The sequence below is a fragment of the Chenopodium quinoa genome, unplaced genomic scaffold, assembly GCF_001683475.1.
Source record: "Chenopodium quinoa cultivar QQ74 unplaced genomic scaffold, ASM168347v1, whole genome shotgun sequence".
Taxonomy (NCBI): Eukaryota; Viridiplantae; Streptophyta; class Magnoliopsida; order Caryophyllales; family Amaranthaceae; genus Chenopodium; species Chenopodium quinoa.
This window is the reverse complement of record NW_018742914.1, coordinates 6289033-6309433: the sequence shown is the minus strand read 5'-3', so window position 1 is coordinate 6309433 and position 20401 is coordinate 6289033. Positions and strand designations below refer to the sequence as shown.

Sequence of the window (20401 nt, the reverse complement as noted above, 5' to 3'; positions counted from 1 at the left end):
TTTGCTAATATAATAACAATAATATGAATTGCAATATTGAACACAATTTGATTATCAAGTTTTAAGACTAGACCAATGAACAACCTCAGGGGTCTCGACCCATAAGGACGGTGTAGATACACTGAAACGCAAATGACCTTCGTAACAATAAAAGATATGTTTGGTAGATAAACTATAAACTCCTATATCATGCCCACCTTCATTTAGATAATAATATTCCAGCCAATCATCGGTGAAGTAAATGCAATTACCCTCACAATAAGGCAATTTGTTCCTAAACAAATTTGATACTGGAGACTGTTCTATTACCCTACAAAAAGAAGAGTTAAACCCTACAAAAAGTGCTCTATTACCCAAGTCATTCACCTTTGTTAGCAACCCATTCATGACATTCACCTTCCACACATCAAAGTATTTAGTCTTGTATGTGTATCTTATCTGTTTCGAATCGAATACCACATTCGTGTAACGACACACAAGTAGCAACATGCCATCTGATTCCACCAAGTAGAATTTCTTAGCATAACCGTTTTTTGCAGTTCTGAGCTCTGAAACTAACCTTGGAGTCCAAGGACAAGTTTTCCCACAAGCCATTACCTGAACATGACTAATATGTTTAGAATCACATACATCAGGATGAACAACAGCATATAATTCCTTGTTATAAAATGTGACATCCCTGTATGCACCAAGATAATGTCTACTGTCGACAGTGTTGACTGCAGTCCACTTACAATCACTGCTATGCCAGAAAGCCAGAGTATTAGTGATAACCATTGCAACAGTATAGTCCTGAGTTACTGATGGACTTTCTGACAGCGCGAATTTGTAGAACATATGTAAATACTTCCGATCATGCCATAAAAGATCCATTGAACGCAAGATGTTTCCTCTTATTATAGGGGTTTGAACTATTTCCCCTGACAAGGGATGCATCAGACTGATATTTAGACCGATTTGAGTTACACAAATCAACCATCCACGCGAAGAGAAGTACCTCCAATCACTCTTTCTAATTTTTTTGCACTCCTTGGGTGGATAAAGTTGCCTCAATAAGTATTGATTGTACAAGATACTATATGGTGGTGGTGTAGGTGGTGTGGGCAAATCCACACGACGAATCTTGCCATTGTAGAGACTATAGAACAAACGCTTAGCAGTATAAGGTGGTTGTGCTAGCATCAACCATGGGGTTTGAGTCGTCGATGATGATCGTTTACTAAGCTTTGCTGCACGTCTCCAACTAGTACAAACCCCTGCAAAGGCCTCAACATCTTCATAGTATCTTAATTTTTCGGCGATTATGATGAGCACGTCTAATGGAAGTTCCCATTTTGGAATTGCCATGAAAATTGGCTGCTGTTAGTAACAAATTATAAATATTAATAGGATTATGATCAAGAAATCTTTCTAACAAATCTTTCTCTAATATACAACATAAGACTATTTAGAAATACAAATCTAGCAAAACACATCTCCTGAAATTAATATCAGTAATTAATTAAACCTTGCTATATTAATTTTGCATGTTTGTTTAAATTATCAATCAAATTGAATCATACAGTATAAATCAATTTTCAGTAGCATCTGACTTCAGAAAACTATATTGCAGTTTTTTTTTTTTTTTTTTGAAACTATATTACAGATTTTAAGTTAAACAAGAACTTGATTAGACTAATATTTTGCAGCTGATATATACGAAGTACAAATTTACCATACCCCGTAAAACCCCATATAAATTACATTAGAATTTTTAAAATTTCAGTACAACTAAATTATGTGCACAACATCTTTCAAAAAAAAAAAAAAAAAATTATGTGCACAACATAATTGTCCGCCATAAATTGTACTAGCAATATAATTTGCAAACTTTTTTTTTTTTGTTTTTTTTTTTTGACGAAAATTTGCGAACTTGATCAAAGCATAAATATTATATATGTGTAGAGACTTATAGATACAATAGACGGAATTTCTAGAAACAAATTTTGTAACGTCTAATGAAGATGTAATACCTTTGATGCGTGTTCTCCCTTAAGCGTATGTTTCGTAGTTCCTCGAAAATCAAGAACCTCAATTGTGTCTCCAAAGGTAGAATTGCTCTTAAGAAACATTGTAACAATAATACTAATCGAGTCTAAACATAACCTTAAAACCTATGTAATTGTTAGATAAATAGGTTTTAAAAAAATAAAAAAATAAAAGAAAAAGATAAATAGGTTATGGAAGAATCCTATTTGCACTAGCCTACTACCCTTTGGTCAGCCACATTAATTATAAAGGACCTGGTTAAAGTTAGTAGTTAGCCCAAATACAAGACCCGCATCAGATGGTTGATTCAAGCAAAACACTACGACCCCTAAAATAACCGAATTAATAATCTCTTTAATTAACCCTATTTATAATGCATCTTTTTTTTTTTTTTTTTTTTTTGGTGTTCCACCCGGTTCACCCTTTGGGCTAATGATCAATTCTGAGTAGTTAGGTTCCAGTCACCTCCCGATTGTTGTTGCGGGGGATCAAACACGAGTCCTTCCCTACCAAGTGTAGTCCCAATCATCACTACACCAACAACCAATTGGTTTATTTATAATGCATCTAGATAAGCAAGTAAATCATAATATGGAAAGGCTTCAATGGAACCAAAAAAATCACTAGTATAATGTCTACAAACATACAAGAAAAACAGTACAAAGTGACTTCTTATGAATTCGCCGGAGCATAAAAACAACAAACCCTGATGTATTTTCCTTTAAAATGAACATGACCCTATTGATCATATTAATATACAACATTACAACGTATCAAATACATAGTCTTGAACAATTTACAACCTAGCCAGGATGATTTGGGAGGAATGTACATACATACATACTAACCGTGCTTAGCTTTAGCAAGCAAAATATACAAACCATTTAGGGAATTGGCTGAAGGCCTGAAGTTATACTTCATTGTGCTGATGATGTACTTGGATTTTGATCTAGGAAGGGTTGCAAGCGTGGCTCTGTAATATGTGGAAGACCTGTCCGAGCTCCAAATGCTCGGCAACAACCAGCTGCCTGTGATGAGACCACTCAAGCAGAGTCATAACATATACTTTTCTTCTCAACAAAAATATAATGACAAACCCAACTTAGTAAATCCTGACTACAAATTTATGTATGGACCGATTAAAGTGCTACTCACCACTTGAGCAGCAAATGGCAGCATTTTCTCGGGAAGCATATCTGTACACAGAGCTATAAACAAAAACAATTTAGTAACTTGATTGTACTTGGGGTGAGACATTTAACAGACGTGTTTCCATTAGGTGTTTAAGATACATTAACCTAAAAAAAACACACTGATAATCATACTATAGAGACACATTAACATAAAGCAAGATGGGTGTTTGATAGTGCAATCCTACTCCAAACTAAATAAATAGCTATGGATATTTAGTTTAACTAGTCCAAAGCAAGTGATTTTGGTATCAGATTTTCAAGGAAAAGACCATATCAGGCAGTTTACCTTAATCGTCAAGTTTCTAAGATCGATCAAGCCATTTAACATGTATATGCAAAACCCAATAAAACCTTCTTCAACAGTATTAATCCAGTGGTCTATGTAAAGTTTGCCTTAACTTGATGGCACTAAGCAAGGGAAGAGTTAAATGTAGTTGACTAATCGCAAATAGGACTTTCTCCCCCTCTCAAGGGTAAAATAGAAAATTTTAGGTTGCAGCATATCTACAAAAATGAGGTGAGGAATGTTGTTCAGATTTCAAGGCTGACAAGCTTGCAGCCAACAACACCTTTTTTTTTAATGCGAGGAAAAAAAAAAAACATTAGGAGGCCCTCCTTACGACAAAAACGCCTAATGCAACATATTCTCAAATGCCTTCAGATTTTTTATACGAAGAAAATTGATACAAGAATCTTGAGCATTATTCACATACGCACTTATTTAGCAGTCACAAGGACTTCCAAATATTTGTCAGTCTGTTTCTTAGGATCAATACAAGAAGAAGGATACGGATTGCCTTCTTCTGCACCATTTTGTTTTAACTAGGAAGTAAGAGCCAATGTGGCATACTGGTTTACCCTACTAATAAAACATTTTCATAGGCCAGGATATTACTTTTATAATTGAAAAAAAAAAAAAAAAAATGATCACAAAAGCAAAGGAAGTTGCATAGCTTTTCAAGCAGTTTTGAACAATTTTTCAAGAGTTTCTGTTAGAGATATCGGAAAATATATGTGTGATATATTTTCCGTAGATATCATTTAAGAGAATAATATATTTAATTAGGATATTTATGTTAAGATATTATTTTGAGAATATATCTTTAAGGTTTATGGTTAGACGTATATCTTTTAGGAAGATTGTTTTCTATCTTATGAGCTTAGGTTTTGTATAAATACTCAAGCCATTGATGAATAATAATCAAGTCATTCTATTCTATTTCTCTTTAATTTGTCATGGTATCAAGAGCAGGTTAAATCTTGGGACCGCTCAAAAAAAATTTCCCCCCTGCCGGTGGGTTAGAAAATTATACTCACCCGAAAAAATTCCGCTGTGCAAATTTATTTTTTTGTGAGTTGATTCGAGCATGATTTTGCTCTTTTGGATATGAGTTTGGTTTTACTCTAAAAGACCAATAAGAGAATTGAGTGTGGTTTACTCTGAAAGACCAATAAAATATTTGAGTGTGGTTTACTCTGAAAAACCAAGATTTGAGTGTGGTTTACTCCGAAAAACCAATAAAAGATTTGAGTTGGTTTACTCTGAAAAACCAATAAAAGATTTGAGGGTGGTTTACTCTTGAAAAACCAATATTTGATTGGAGCTCGGTTTTGCTCTAGAAAAACCAAAAATTGTTATATTTACAGGTTCGAAAAGAATGACGTTCCTGTTTGATTGAAGACTGATGAGTTCGAAAAGATGAACGTTCTCATCATTGAAGATTTTTTTTTTTTTGAAGGGGGCATCACAAGAGTGTGCATCTCGACTTCAACAAAGTGAAGAATTTCCAATCGCAACGTTCGTGTTACTGCCGTTACGATTGCGGGAGGGTGTTAGAGATATCGGAAAATATATGTGTGATATATTTTCCGTAGATATCATTTAAGAGAATAATATATTTAATTAGGATATTTATGTTAAGATATTATTTTGATAATATATCTTTAACGTTTATGGTTAGACGTATATCTTTTAGGAAGATTGTTTTCTATCTTATGAGCTTAGGTTTTGTATAAATACTCAAGCCATTGATGAATAATAATCAAGTCATTCTATTCTATTTCTCTCTAATTTGTCAGTTTCAGTCTTTCAAAGCATCTGCTCTCCTCCAACTCTTCTCTCATATCTACTGTCTTGTTTCTTGGGGCCGCTCTAGAAGTTGCCTTTCATTTTCTAATGATGACTAGCCTTATATAACACTAAAATTCGATACACAATAATTCATATTGAAACCTAATTTAGCAAATGACATATCAATCAGCATATAAGCTTCTCAAATACTACGCATGAGATCTATTATTTTACATACCATAAAGAACTGCTCCAATGAAAGCGTCACCAGCTCCCGTTGTATCAACTAGCTCCAAGTGTGGTATTCTCTCAGCTGTTCCCACTAGCAACCTTCCACTCAGTGTTCCAAGTCCAGGTGCTTCCAGCTTTAAAACCGGCTGGGAGGCGATGCAGAATACATACAAACAGTAAAAGAAAAAATAAGTATCAAACATGAGGGTAAAGCAGTACACTGTAGCTCTCTAGGGAAAAGAACAATTTCATGGCAATACCATCAGGTTCTCTGTTCAATATACAGCTCTTCAGTTCAAGATTAGCTTCAAAATCACTCAAAAGGTAAAGATGAAGATGATAATTTACACCACAATCAATGCTATCCACCAATCTCAACAAAGCATGGGCGCGACAATAACAGTAAATCAAACGCTGAATAAACTTAACAGACAAAACATGGCAATTAATGACATCATCAATATATGATTGTCCAGATATAGACAACCCTAAAACCATGGTCCATAAAAAAACCTAGTTAGTATTATCCAACCCCTTTGATGATGTAAAAAATATATTGGTCTAGTAAATTATCAATAAGAAGTACGATGTAAACATATATCAGAAGACAAAAACTAACCGATGAAATACATGTTGGATAAGTTTTATGGCTATCTTTTTTCTTGTATAGTGATGCTAAACATTGGTCCGCATTCATTTCTTCTAACTGAGCATCATCTGCTGCAGAGAGAAATTCAATGAGATATCCATGACACCATATGCATATTCAATTTAATCAACACATTTGCAAGCAAAAATATACTTCTTAAACACAGCATACAGCTCATGCATCTAGATGGTGATTAGATCAAGATTGTAAACACACATATGGATACCAACATATATATTTTTTGTAATTCTATGAAGGGAAACAGTAGCAAATGACTTATTGTATTCCTCACCTTTATGACTTCTCTGTAGCATTATGCACCCCTCTTCACCAAGGGTAACAATCACATATTTCAATGATGGCAATCTTATTAGCATAGCAACAAGTGCAGTTGCCATAGATGGTGCATTTGTCCATGCCTATCACAGCAAGAGCAGCAAAGCAGTGTGTAATTCATATAGTGTCAAGATAGAGTTTACGAATGATAATGTTTCATAAAAGAGAGTGAAAACTTCCAGCGAGACATTGATGGTCAGATTGTTTTACGGTAGATGCAAAAAAGCATCAACATTTTGGAGAAGAATGAGGATATTTAGGAGGAAACGTAACCAAAAAGACCTCAAATAATATAATATAGTTCTGTACAATGTGCAAATTACAAGAACAGAACACTATTCAAGCTCTACAAGTACCCTTATTTCTTCACATATCAAAGCGGCAATGAGAGGTGCCAATAAACCTGATCTATGTAAAGCATCAAATCCTTAAAGCAGCAAATAATTACTGAATCCAATTAAATATGCAGCAATGGGTAAAGTTCGTACTCCTCGGCCCACATTAACAATAAAAGGGGAGAAATTATGCTCTGGTCTCTAATTTAATCCCAATTCTCTCTTTCCAACTAAAGGAAACAAAAATATCTTAACTCTCGCAAACGGATCCAGATTATTCAAGACCTTTTTTAGCATTCCATGTGTAACACACAGGAATGTCGGCCCTTGTAACTAGTTTCAATATTATCTATTACATCACTCACTCTAGTTCTCTCAGTTAGTCGTTTGTTACGTACAATTCTAAGAAAGGTAAAAAGGAGTTCATCTTCAGCAGGACAAAGTAGAGAAGCTGCAACTGTGGTAAGTGGTAAAGCTAGTCTTTCACTCTTACCTGAGGATATTTTGCTGAGCAAACAGCATAGTCTGACATATTTAAAAGATTATCAAACCCTTCTTCTCCCATTTCTGCATCAACCAGAATTGGAATACCTCTACGACGTGCCTGCAACAGAAGCTCACAGCAACGTCAGTAATTCAGTCCACCTCATTGCCAGAACCTTCAGGAGGAATCATGAGAGAGAGCAAGCTAGTATGTGTGTGTGTGTTAAAGAGAGAGAGAAAGAGAGATCACGGCACCACATGAAAAACAAAACTGAAAATAAGACAAGATGTTTACAGCAAATCAATCTGACAACAAGTTATGTATGAACAGAAACATGTATCCAAATATGCAGGCATCTCTGTATCTGTATACATATATGTTAGGAACATTTTCATTGCTACAAACCTACCATCACCAAGTGTCCAACCCATATGTATTATCATTGCTAGAACAAAGATGTATCTGCTTTGAGTCATTAAAAATGAGCAGCTGGTGAACCCACAGTATCTTCATATAAGTGCCTTACAAAAATAAGGATTATCTTTGACTCAGATAAAAGAATTTCTAAAACTCAAGCCTAACATAAGCGTAAGTAGTAGTAATAGTAGGTGGTCTCTTAGCAATATATTGAAGTCTAGCAACCAGAGCAAAAGATAACATGGGTAGCCACAGAACCTACACCGAGAAATTAGGCAAAAGAATGTCCAGAGTATCTAGGTTTACAATACCAACCTCTATGGACTATGGAAGTGCTGCAATAGCCAAAAGTATTATAGGAAATGTAAGGGTGAGAATGACTGTATATCTCTGGATTAAGCACATATACTAACCAGACAAATGAGAGGAAACTAAGCAAAAACAAAATTAAAGAAAAATACAAGATATTTACCTCTCTTGCAACAGCTAAAGCCGTTTTTAATGAGAGTCCATCAAAATAAACAAGGTTGGCACCATCTAAAGCAGAAGATAAACTAGAGCCGGAAAAGTCAGTAGGTGTCATGGGAGGATATCCTGGATAGTATATAGCAGTCCGGGTTTTCCTAGAAGCATCACAATAAGTTTAAGTTCAACACATATGCAAAAGCTAAAAAGTTTAATCATGAGTCTAGGTGGAATTATGAGAAAAACAAAAGCAAAAAACTGAGATTCAAATTAAATTGTGCATTTGAAAGAGAAAATGAGGATGGCAATAAATTTAGAGGGAAATAGAAAAAAGTGAATGAATAATCAAAAGTAATATTAATGGTCATAGCTCATGAGAAATCGAATAATTATAATGATGCAAATATTAAACAGGAAACTCACATCTTACTGTCAACAATCACATAGCTGTACATTGAACGACCTTCCTCGGAAACCTGCATAGGTGAATTGAAATTTCTTAAAATACGACCCTTTGACACATAGAAAAATGTACGGAGTAACAATGATGATAGAGAGTAAAGGAATAGAAATGCTTTTGAACGTAGACTACAGGTGATACAATTGTCAGATAGCTGTTGTTGATTCTGCTATGAATTATCATAGATTGAGCAGTTGAGCATCGTAAATAGCAAAAATTAGGATAATGATGTTTATTTCTGATTAATAAACTGAATTGCAGAACTATGATAATTCCACTTTCGAGAGATGGATTCTCTCCCAATGTAGCTGTCTAAAACTAACCCATAACTTTCAACAGTATTCCACATCCTATCTGTCTAATTAGCTCTATTTATAGAGCATTTCCCTAACAAACTAACTAACTTCTCTTTGAGGCTACACACAACTTTATTATAACTCTAGTCCCTAAATTTCCCTCTTTCCTAACATCAATTCATAGCAGATTCCTTGTGGGAATTGCCTAATATCCAACAAAGGATGCAAATTTATCTACAGGGTTACTATTTAGTTTAAGATAATAGCAGTAAGAGATAACTATCTTAAGGATAAAGACACATCTCTTGAGGCCTAAATGAATTCACATACCTTTCAAATGGAGTTCCGACTGAAGCTAGCATAATCACATTTGCAAGTAATATAGCACTTGCTTACAAACTCCCTAACTCATACTTTTTATCTCCTAATATCTAAACAGGAGCATCTACAGTTACAAAAAGCAAGTAATCACCACAATAAAAGAAGTATCCACACCATCAGCTTCAAGCTCTTCTAGTATGCCTCTTCCCTCAACATCTTCAGCAACCTAAAGCACTAAAGATATGTGAACCAACAAATTTTCTGGAGTTCTTCATTAGTATAATATATGTCTAGAGTTCTAGATTCCCAATTTTTATTGAAAAGTCACAAAAGAAGAAGAAGTTTTTAGCTACAACACAGGAAGACCTTGACCTTGGCAATTATTCTAGGTCGTAGCCCCAAACGAGCAGCACAAGTCAAAGCATTGCCAACATTGCCGCCCCCTTGAACCTACAGAAATCATCAATCAGGTTATCAGGGTAATATTATAAGGTCTACTGATAACTATACCAAATTTCAATGCAGAATATATTTATAAGATGGCTGACTTGACATAAATGAAGAACCATAAACTTTGAGGAATAAATTTTTTCTACTTTCCCTTTTTTTTCTCCTGAAAATAGAGTTAGATCCCCCTCCCCAAGTCTAAAGTCCACATTTCTCGTATCATGAAATAGTCTAGCGCAATAGACCCACAAAATGACAATCTACTGTCGAATACTAGTTTGAAGCAATGACCACTGTCTCATGTCCACTTGCATGTTTGTGTGTCTTAAAAACTACTTTTAAAGGCAATGTGTTCTAAAGATGGCCAGTAGCTAGTTACATGGTGTTTCATATGCATGATAGAGTTATCCAACATGTCAACATCTTCAGCTCTTCCATTCCCAACCCCTCCTCCACCTTCAATTTTACTACTTATCCCACTTCCAATATTATCTCCCAACTTCCTTCAACAACTTAATCTAATTAATTCAATGTGTTCATATCATCATTTAATCGTCCATATCTCATTATACATCATCCAAACATTATAAATACATCCTCTCCTTCATCATTAAAAATAGAACTTGCACAGATGTAATTAAACAGTAGTCATTGAACTTTGAAATATATAAGTTTTAATGATCTAAATTAGTATACTGAGAATAAATAAAAAATCATTTGGCTCATACACAACAATGTACCTTGGAGGAAGTGCCTCTGATCTTTTCATCAGGCTTAGGGAAGCCATCCACCATTAACAGATAATCCATTGTTGCACCCCCACAACCCACCTGCCATCAGCCGCACGCAATTACATCATTTTTAATAATAGCCATTGATTCATATTCCATTAATGTGAAAATTCACTAATCTATAGCCTTTTATTTGTGATATTTTCCTTTTCACCTCCTATGGCTCCTTGTACAACAGTACCTTTTGATTAAAAATTTTCAAATTTTTTGAGAAACCCTTTTAATTCAACCAAAACAAATCAAAACCTCAAATAGTTGGTTTTCATTTAAATATTGGAAACTAACTACTATGAATTTTAACGATGTGTATGCAAAGATTGAAACAACCCCATCATTGACTCAAAATCATCTAGAAAAATCCACCAATTCCCAACCTAGCTACGAACTTAAGTTTGCCTTCTACTCCCACTAACTAGTTTTTTTATATGTCAATCCATTGCATGAGCCTACTAGTTATACAATCAATCCTTTAGAGAAGAAAGCAACCTTAGTTTGTTATTTTAGATTTAGACTCCATATCATCACATCTAACTTACAAAACAAAGAGAATTTCCAAAATCATAAGCGAGGTGACAATTGTTATTAAAATATTTTTCAAAATGATTTAGGATTAATTTTGAGTCATTGATGAAATTGCACCACTATTTGTAATAACTCAAGTTGAATTAATAATGTGACAACTAAATCCGAATAGAGTATACTAGCAATTATCAACAGTTACCGGTATGAGTTAGTAATATTGAGCCTCAACCATTAGATAAAAAATAAAAAAATCAAATTTTTAATAAACAATAGGAAAATAACAAAAGGGTCTCACTACGATGCGATCATCAGGAAGCGGAGAATTTGAAGAATGAGCAGACATCATAATCCTGCCAAAATAATAAATAAACAAATTCAGTGATTAATGATATAAGTTGAGATAAATGCAAAAGGGGGGAAAATAATTTTAAAAAAAAACCTGGTAAATTTTGAAGGAAGAGATAAATGGAAGCGAAGAAATGAAGGAGAAGAAGATGGGAATGGAGTTGGACATTGTCGAAGAGAGATGAAAATGGAAGTTGACAGCATTTTTGGCTATTTTTAGTTTACAGACAGAGTGTAGTTGATTGACTGTGATTCTGTGAATGAGGATGATGCCCAGTTGACTCCTATTTGTTTTTACGGGTCCGGATGCCCACCTAACATTCTGCCTCAGATCTTGTAGAGTCTTGCTAAATTCGTAAATATATGCTTTTGGACAATATTTTGCCAGAGTTTGTGAGTTACTTGAACTTTATAGCACCTTAAAGAGTAAGGAGTATTTTATACCAAATTAATACGGAGTATCTTGAATTACAAGTACGTAGTATATTAAATGAGTCAATTTTTCGGGGAGCATACCACCAAATTGAAATTAAGATAGAGGATAATTAACATGGGGTGCCTTCTCAAAAAAAAAATTAACATGAGGTGATATTATGACTTTCTCTGTTTGGGAGAAAGCTGAAATCTGAAGCTGATTGAGTTAGCTTATTTAGTGTAATAAGCTCTTTCAATAAGCTTTCTACCAAACACTTAGGTACTGTTTGGTAGTAAGCTTATTGTGGGTATATTAGCTTATTTAACTAACTTTAGCTGATTGACTAGTCAAACAAGCTAATACAAGTGTTTTAGGAGCTTGTATTAGCTTATTGAAAGAGTTTATTCCACTAAATAAGCTCTTTTTGAAAAAACTCATTTTAGGAGCTTTTTCAATTAGCTTATTCATTAATTATTGTGAAATGACATTTATAACCTCATTTAATTTAAAATCCTATCTAAACTACCTACCCCACAATTAGCTTATTGGTCATTTCGCATACTCAATCACTTTTAAGCTATCAGCTATTTACCAAACACTTTTATATAATCAGTTAATACAATAAGTTATTCAAATCAGTTAATAAAATCAGTTAGTCAAAATCAGCTAACTCAATCAGCTTCAGCTTTCAGCTTTCTCCCAAACAGGGCCTTATATTAGCTTGTTTGACTAGTCAATCAGCTAAAGTTAGTCAAATAAGCTAATATACCCCCAATAAGCTTACTACCAAACAAGGCCACTCTAATTGACACCAACTTTGTGGTATTTTATAATTATTAACACCAACTTATATTACTTGTTGGATTGACACCAACTTGTTACAAAAATAATAAGATTAACATAAATGACATCAATATAACCATTCTACTTAACTTTAAACCCGCATACAAGCATAAAACTCCTTTTCAACATTCATTTGCTTGCAAATATTTTTTATTGTATTGGAAAAAAAATTATACAAATGATTGATATGGAGTATACCCGAGTGTTTAATGTCTTTATGTCAATTTTAGTTATTTTTTTAGCAAGTTAGTGTCATTTTTTTTAACGAGAAGTTAGGGCCTGTTCTGAACTAAACTGAGCTGAAATGAATTGTTAATGAGAGAAGGAAATTAACGAACTGAACTGGACTGATTGAACTTGAACTGAACCGAATTAAACTAAATTGATTGAAGCTGAACTGAAAACAGGACCTTAGTGTCAATTCAATGAGGAATACAAGTTAGTGTTAATATTTGCAACATGATCTAAAGTTGGTGTCAATAGTGTATTTTTGCCTTCTTTACATTGCTTTATCAGAATTATCACCATTTTCAAAAATTTATTTTATCAATTTCCCAAAACAAAAGGAAAAAAAAAAAAGAAAAGAAAAAACAAGACATGAAATAAAAATATGAAGCCGCTATCGTGTTAATTTCCCACTCCCTCACTAAAACTCCTCTTTTCACTCTCACTTCCCGCCGTCAACGCCGCCGTCCGTCGGTAAACTTCTCGTTTTCTCTCTCTCACATATTCGAACGTTCTTCATATTTTCTTCTAATTATCTTCATTTCCTCAATTTTTTTCCAATTCAAAAAAGTTGCTGAATTTGTTGCATTACAATTTGTAATTAGGGTTTATCTTCAAAAATGTTTCTGCGAAAAATTGGTGGGAGAATTTTTTCGGCAGCTGCAAGATACGAACACACAAGTGCAGGTGGAGCAGCTGCTGCTTCAACATCAGTGCGTAATCCTCTTGAGCAGTTCTTTGAGGTTGATAGATCAACTGATGATGATAAACGTGTTGTTTATGGTGCGTTTAATTTTTCCCCCTTTTAATTATTTTAATTAATTTCTTGTACTTTTGATTGTATTATGATATATGATAATGTGAAGATGACCCAATTGGTTTTTGACAAAGTTGGTTTTTTGTAATTTGAGGGTTTGGTTAACTATGTTGACATTGGTATTTTGTTATTGATTGTTGAATTTGGAACTTTGTTTGTTGTTTACTAGTTGATTATTGTTTGTACAAAATACTAAATGGGTTTGTTAATTTGGTGATGTATGTCATTAGTATGTTTGGATAAATGGAAAATTGCTTGAATTTGTGAGGAGGGTATGGCATGACATGCAATTTTCGCAGTTGAATCCGTAAAAACTCTACAGTTGACAAATACATTGGTCTGTGTTTAATGGTTTTTATTTATTCTTCCTTGATAGATAGATGAGAGTGTGCTGGTATGCTTGTATCTGCATTTGTTTTGAATCATGAACGTATAATGCTCTTGCTTTTTTGTCCGGGTGGGGATGGGGAGACTCTGTTTATGAGCTTGAATTGCTGTTATTGAAATGATGTTTTATTGTGAAATGACATTAGAGATTTAATCCATTTAGATATGTGAACTTGTATCTCATACAGCGTTTACTAGAGAAGTGATCTATCTCAGAATATTCATATGAGAATATTTCCTTATAAGTTGTAAAACAAGCGATTTTTTTTTTTGTGGGTAGAACTGTAGAAGTGATACAGCATCCCAGACTATTTAAAGCTGTCCATTGGCACTTCACTTAGCTTCATTAGACTAATGATTTTTGCTAACTATTATCTCGTCTCAAAATGAGAACCTCTCAATTTTAGACTTTAAGAGGTGTTTTTTAAAGCTAGCTTGTTCTATGCAACCGTTTAAGAATGTGAAACAACACTGAAGTACTAGATTTGACTCCTTCAGATCTCAAGAAGTACTATACCTGTTGATCACCTCCTAAATTGTGCAAAAAAAAAATGTATAAAAAGCAACCTCTCCCCCATTTGTGATTCTGTTAAGAATAAAAAAGCACTTCAATGTAGCTGACTGATCCTAGTTGAGGCCAGAGAAAGTTAATTCATGATGTAGTCATCTCTAATACGGGGTAATGGTTGGTTCCCATTTTATAATTTAATTCACTTGCAGTTTGTCTGCTGTGGGGTGAGATAAAGTTACTTTTATTAAGTTGCTCTTCATGGAATTTGGTCTGCTTATACAACTGCCAAGATTAGGTTTGTAGGATTTTGCTAGTGTATAGGGGTTTGGCCCTTACTTGCTTAGGCTTGAACGCATTATAATGGTACAACTATTTAGTGACAGAGGAAGTAATACATATTCAATAATTTCAATTAGTGTGTAATCCTGCTTTGTACAACCTTGGCTTCAATTATTTTGGAAACAAATCATTATTTTGTATGCCCTAATCAGTATTCCATGCATGACATTGAAACTTTAGACAAAGTTAATTTTCGACAAAGATAAAGAAAGATGAAGTAATGAAAGAAGTAATGTTGTGGAGCTTAATGACATATTGACAGTTAAGAATGGTCTTAATGGAGGATTCACCCACCATCAGCAAGCTTGTTTATCCTTGTTGGTGCCCCAATGTAATTTCCATGGCCCTGTTCCTCACTTCTTCTTACAAGATAAGTGCAAACTTTCCCCACCTCTCCTCCAATGCCAGCTGAATTGAAATTGGCTCCTCTAGCCCTCTGTGATTTCATCTATCCACAGAAATACTATATTTGACACCTCCTTAGCTTTTGGACTATGTTGATGAGATGGTTTTTGTAGTATAAGTCCTGGAAATAGCTGGGCTTCATGGTTGATGGCTGAGATCAAAAGTTGGTACTAAGTGTTGGCTCAATCAAACCAGCAATTCCGTGTTCTCCCTCTTTCTATGTGCCGAGGGTGGGAGATTGGTGGTGAGGTTTGAGTAGGGTTCTAATCAAGGGGAATAGAGTTCTCCATGGATAACAAAAGTACAAACTTTTATAATTGATAGATGGTTAGGAAATTATGGTTTCTCACCTATCTGGCACTGAATAGACTGCAACCATATGCCACCGTAATGTTTCTCTACAGAACTTTTTACTTGCTTATCGTCTTGGTATTATTCAAACTTTGTGAGTTACAAAGTGATCTGTATATGTATTTAAATTATATTTGTGGAGTAAATAGTGCTTACTTGGATGATATCTGACTGAGGTAAATCATGAATGGATCTTAGGACGTGGTTGGAAAGCTTCTGAATTGCGCCTCAAGTCTTGGGATGATCTCCATAAGCTTTGGTATGTACTGTTGAAGGAGAGAAATATGCTAATGACACAGAGGCAGATGCTCAATGCTCAAAACCTGCGATTTCCTAATCCTGAACGTATATCAAAGGTAATTATGGCCAAACTCTTTTGATAATCTTAATGTGAAAGTGACTTCCTAGTTTAAGCTAAGAAATTCTCCTACTTAATCTGATGTTACTAGTTTGGAAACTAAGAGTCAAAGACAATGCTATTTTGGGTATTTTTCTGAACTTACATCTGGCAATATGCTTTTACTGATGTGTGACTGGTTTTGTTGTCCTGTTTCTGCCAAGGATTATTTTAAGAAAGAAATATACACGAGAATTTTCATAGGTTTGATTAAGTGGAATCAGCCACTATATCTGGTTGTGTGTAAGTGAGCTGTTAATGCAACCATAATTAAAATGTAGTATAGATCCTGTGGTGGTTGGGTGTTAGAGCTCACAGGAATCTAAATTCTAAATATATAGTCATTAGATTTAAAAGCCACACGTCGTAGTGAGGCTAACCCTTTCGCATTTGAGGCACCCTTTTTCTTTCCTTATTTTTTTTTAAAAAATAAAAATTATAGGTACATTCTGTTTTGGACTTTTAGGCTTTGTACGTGGTTGTTTTTTTTCTACATAATTTGGTGATGGGTAAGAGGGTACAGGAGGAGATCGAAGAACAAGAGAGAGATGACTATCAGAAGAGTACAAATGTAAAATGAACTAATTTAAATACGTTTAACAGGAGATGGCCACTGGGGCAGATAGTGCCAACAACAAAATCTAGAGAAGTCTAGCCGGTAACTTCTTCAAAAATTTGCCTATCACTTCCCAACTTGTGCTACATTACTGATTTTTTTTATTTGTTTATTTTTTTTTAATAAGGCATTTAATAGTATATTCATGCAATAAATTGAAGGCTTTTACTTGAATTTGCCTCTTGAAGGCTACTTGGGATTTAATTTTAATTAATTTTGGTCTTTTTTTTATTTTTAATTTCTTGATGTTGTGAGGCGTTTGCCTTCTAGAATGTGCTTTGCCTTTCAAGGCTAATGCATTTTGTCCCGCGGCTAGACATCCTAGTGCAAAGCGTGCTTTTTATAATTAAGATGCCTAACTAGTCTTAACTGTAGGGAGACCGTCTCCTAACGACTTGAGTACCATTAAATGTCAAAATAACCTTGTAAGCTACCAGCATTTTAAAGTATCACTGCTTAATGTATTGGGAAGATCTGCATGGTTCCATTCTGTTTTTGGACTTTTGGGCTTTGTACGGTTTTTTTTTTTTTTTTTTTTTTTTTTTAATTTATTTTTTATTTCTTGATTTTTAATATCACATGATGGCATGGCGCTACTAAGGTTACAATTACACTTAAGTGTATAAACTATCTGTCATGTTCTTCCTTTATCCCACTGTTTTAGTGTTAAAACCTGTTGTCTTTTAGTGTGAATTCTTTCATGATAGTGTGGTGGGTTTTCAGTTGTAGGGATCAGCTGTGCAGGGTTGCAGACGCTAACCAGTTGTGATTTGTATTTTAAAATTAGGTTCAGTCCTGTACTCTTCTTAGGCCATAGAAGAAAGTTTTAAATTGCATAAAATTGGGTTTGTACATAACATAAATTGATGAGCACTGAGAGCATGTGTATGGCTTACACACTCAGTGGCTCTTGAGGCCATTGAAGGAAAATGTTAATTAGGGGCTGGGCATACGTTCAGTTAGTTGCTAGCAGCCACATTTAATGTTAATCCACCCGACAGTATCGAAGCTTCTAATTTTCTCATTTTTTTAAAATCCTCCTAAGAAAAAGGTGAGAATAATCTGCTCAATGCTTCACAGTAAGCTTTTATACCTCACATGGATTAGCATAGAATGTTACCATTAATATCATTAGCCTTAGGCTATTTATTGCTTTGCAACATTTTGTTATTTCTACATTTTCTTTGCTGCCTAGGAGAGTAGGAGGGGATTTTTAAACGTGACAATATTTTAATATTTCTTTGTGCTTTTTACATGGTTGAATTTCTTCTTGAATTCACTAAATAGTAAATACCCTTTATAGTAGTTGCCTCCTCTCCATCCTATATTCCTATCTCCATCACTCCATAGAATCTAGTTCCATATTAGATAAAATGTGAATTTTTAATAAATATACATGACCATTATTTCTGGACAGGGGACTATTGTTTTAATTGTCATTGCATCTTTTGCAAGAATGGTGTAATTATATTGTTGAAGCCATTCAATGTGTGCTCCTTGAATATTGTCACCTATTTAGCTTTGTGCTCTATTGATGTATGCAAGACATCTCATGTGATATGAAAAACCTAATTATTGTTAGATTGCTATTCTGTTGTCTATAATTTTTATTTGAGACTTTAAAATCTTTACCTGGGATTCTTTTCTAGGGCCTCTTGGTCTATCCTTTTCACCATAGTGTTTTTACTTTCAGTATGTCCTTATTTATGTGCTGTACTAGTGTCTGTATGTGGAACTTTCCTTTTCTGTATTTTAATCGTTAAACACCCACCATACAACATTACATTCACAAGATTGCAATTTCTGCATTTTACTTGTCACTAATAATTTAACCTTCATTTGAGTGCAGGTAAAAAAGTCCATGTGTCGGATCAAACATGTGCTGACAGAGAGGGCCATCGAAGATCCGGATCCCCGCAGATCTGCCGAGATGAAAAGGATGATAAATGCCCTTTAATATGTCCTGGTCACTCTTTCACCTTCTTCCCCCCACCCCTAAGAAAAAAAATTGACATGAAATTGATCAGTGGAATTGAATTTTTTGCCTCTCATAATAGTTTTGGAGTTCATTAATGAATGCCAATCTTAATTTTCACTCCCCTAGGTTTTTCCATCTTGGTAACATTTTTTTCCTCTCAATTATCAATTTATAAATGCGAGGTAATTTATAAATGCGAGGTTTTTTTTATCAGGTGTCCATAGTACATCTGGATGTAATTTTACATCCTCTCAAAAATTTATGTGACACATTTGGGACTATTGGGATAAGGGGGGGGGGGGATGTAACCAGACACCTTTACGCTTGAGGGAGTTGTGAGCCATCTTCGGAGATTGTAAGAGGAATTTACGTCTTTCGGGTGGCTTGAACATGGCTGTCATGACAGCTAACTGATTCTGCCCCTATAGCTGTCTCTCTTTTTATTTCTCTTAGTGGCTGAACACCACAATTTCTGCATGTGCTCTTGTGTACTGATTTCCCATTTTATGCCATCTGAATCTTAGATGTTGATTTACATAAACCTCAGTTACTTCTTCCAAAGGATTTAATTGTCACGTTGCTAGTTTGATTAAATTTCACCGATCACATGACAACTAGTTTCGAACAGAGGGAGTTGTGACTAGCGAGTAGACGACATTCCTGAGTGTTACTGTATGTACATTCTCGTGTGTGAATAGTTGAAGCACACAGATCTAACTCCACGTTGAGATGCAGGGAACATTTGGAGTAACTCTGTGCACATGTGACTTTGGGATTCGTGTATGATGTGTACGGATGCATGAATTTGCGTGCTACTCTTTTCTGCGATTGCCACCTCTTGCATGTGTGATGTATGTACAGTTGTTTGATCCATTTTAGTCAAATTGTTTGACTTTGGTAGTCAATAATTTTGCTCAACTTGGAAATTATTGAAGTGTAGCAACAAAATTGAGAGTTTATGTATAAATGGCTAGTTTGTCCTTGTACCCTTTAGAGGGAAATGAATCCTTTTAATTATTATTTATGCCTATAATGTTGTCGTATATTTAGTTAGATACCCGAGGTTGAGGTTGAGGTTGAGGTTGAGGTTGAGGTTGAGGTTGAGGTTGAGGTTGAGGTTGAGGTTGAGGTTGAGGTTGAGGTTGAGGTATTTTCCTCACCTCGTGGTATAGAATTAAATCTGGTGCGAGTCATTTGAGGGATTTTCTTTTATCTTACACCACAACTGATTCTCTTTCTTCTTACCTTTAAAAATAAAAAGGAAAGATTACCTACAAGTAATTGTGAACATATTTGTGTTATTATGTCATTGTTAACTTGATGGTAAGGCCTGTACAAAACTATCCGAGAATCCGATAATCCGATCCGCAACCGATTTGAATTTTGGATATCCGATTTGAGTTTTCATTTCGGATCGGATATCCGATTCGAAAAAGCGGATATCAAATGCGGATTTGGAAAATTTCGGATATACGATATTCGAAAGATATCCAAAATATAAAGCCTAAAATAGTGAAATATATATAAATTTTTTAAATTGTTCATATAAAACTAACCCTGTATTATTAACTTATTATAGTATTCTTAATATATTTGATGATAATATTAATTGCAAAAGGACTACTATTTTTGTTATAATATTTTGTACAACTTAGCGATAAAAAAACGGTAAAATTAGTGAAATTTAGAAAGTAATCATAACAATTTTACTTAATATTGGATAATG

The 20401-nt window shown here is 34.4% G+C and overlaps 3 protein-coding genes across 5 annotated transcripts; 1 reads left to right on the top strand and 2 right to left on the bottom strand.

Moving 5' to 3' along the window:
- Positions 1–54: 54 nt before the first annotated feature.
- On the bottom strand, positions 55–1347 carry LOC110727698. The gene has a single exon (XM_021907277.1). The coding sequence runs from the start codon at positions 1345–1347 to the stop codon at positions 55–57; it is 1293 nt and encodes a 430-aa protein (XP_021762969.1).
- Positions 1348–2621: 1274 nt separating this feature from the next.
- LOC110728048 (ribokinase-like) lies at positions 2622–11769 on the bottom strand. Of its 3 annotated transcripts, none has more exons than XM_021907661.1 (13): positions 11486–11769; positions 11342–11396; positions 10474–10563; positions 9659–9736; positions 9438–9512; positions 8633–8685; positions 8217–8367; positions 7337–7447; positions 6465–6591; positions 6143–6243; positions 5531–5669; positions 3184–3236; positions 2622–3056 (listed from the first exon to the last, which is right to left on the bottom strand). In XM_021907661.1, exons 1-13 carry the CDS (start codon positions 11593–11595, stop codon positions 2946–2948), a joined length of 1254 nt encoding a protein of 417 aa, XP_021763353.1. In that variant the 5' UTR covers positions 11596–11769; the 3' UTR covers positions 2622–2945. The 3 variants fall into 3 exon arrangements, with proteins under 3 accessions (XP_021763353.1, XP_021763354.1, XP_021763355.1); XM_021907662.1 differs by having other exon boundaries at positions 6143–6240; positions 11486–11768; XM_021907663.1 differs by lacking the exon at positions 9438–9512 and having other exon boundaries at positions 11486–11768.
- Positions 11770–13055: 1286 nt separating this feature from the next.
- On the top strand, positions 13056–18795 carry LOC110728047 (39S ribosomal protein L47, mitochondrial-like). Its single transcript, XM_021907659.1, has 4 exons — positions 13056–13348; positions 13480–13657; positions 15883–16040; positions 18547–18795. Exons 2-4 carry the CDS (start codon positions 13495–13497, stop codon positions 18652–18654), a joined length of 429 nt encoding a protein of 142 aa, XP_021763351.1. The 5' UTR covers positions 13056–13348; positions 13480–13494; the 3' UTR covers positions 18655–18795.
- Positions 18796–20401: the final 1606 nt, after the last annotated feature.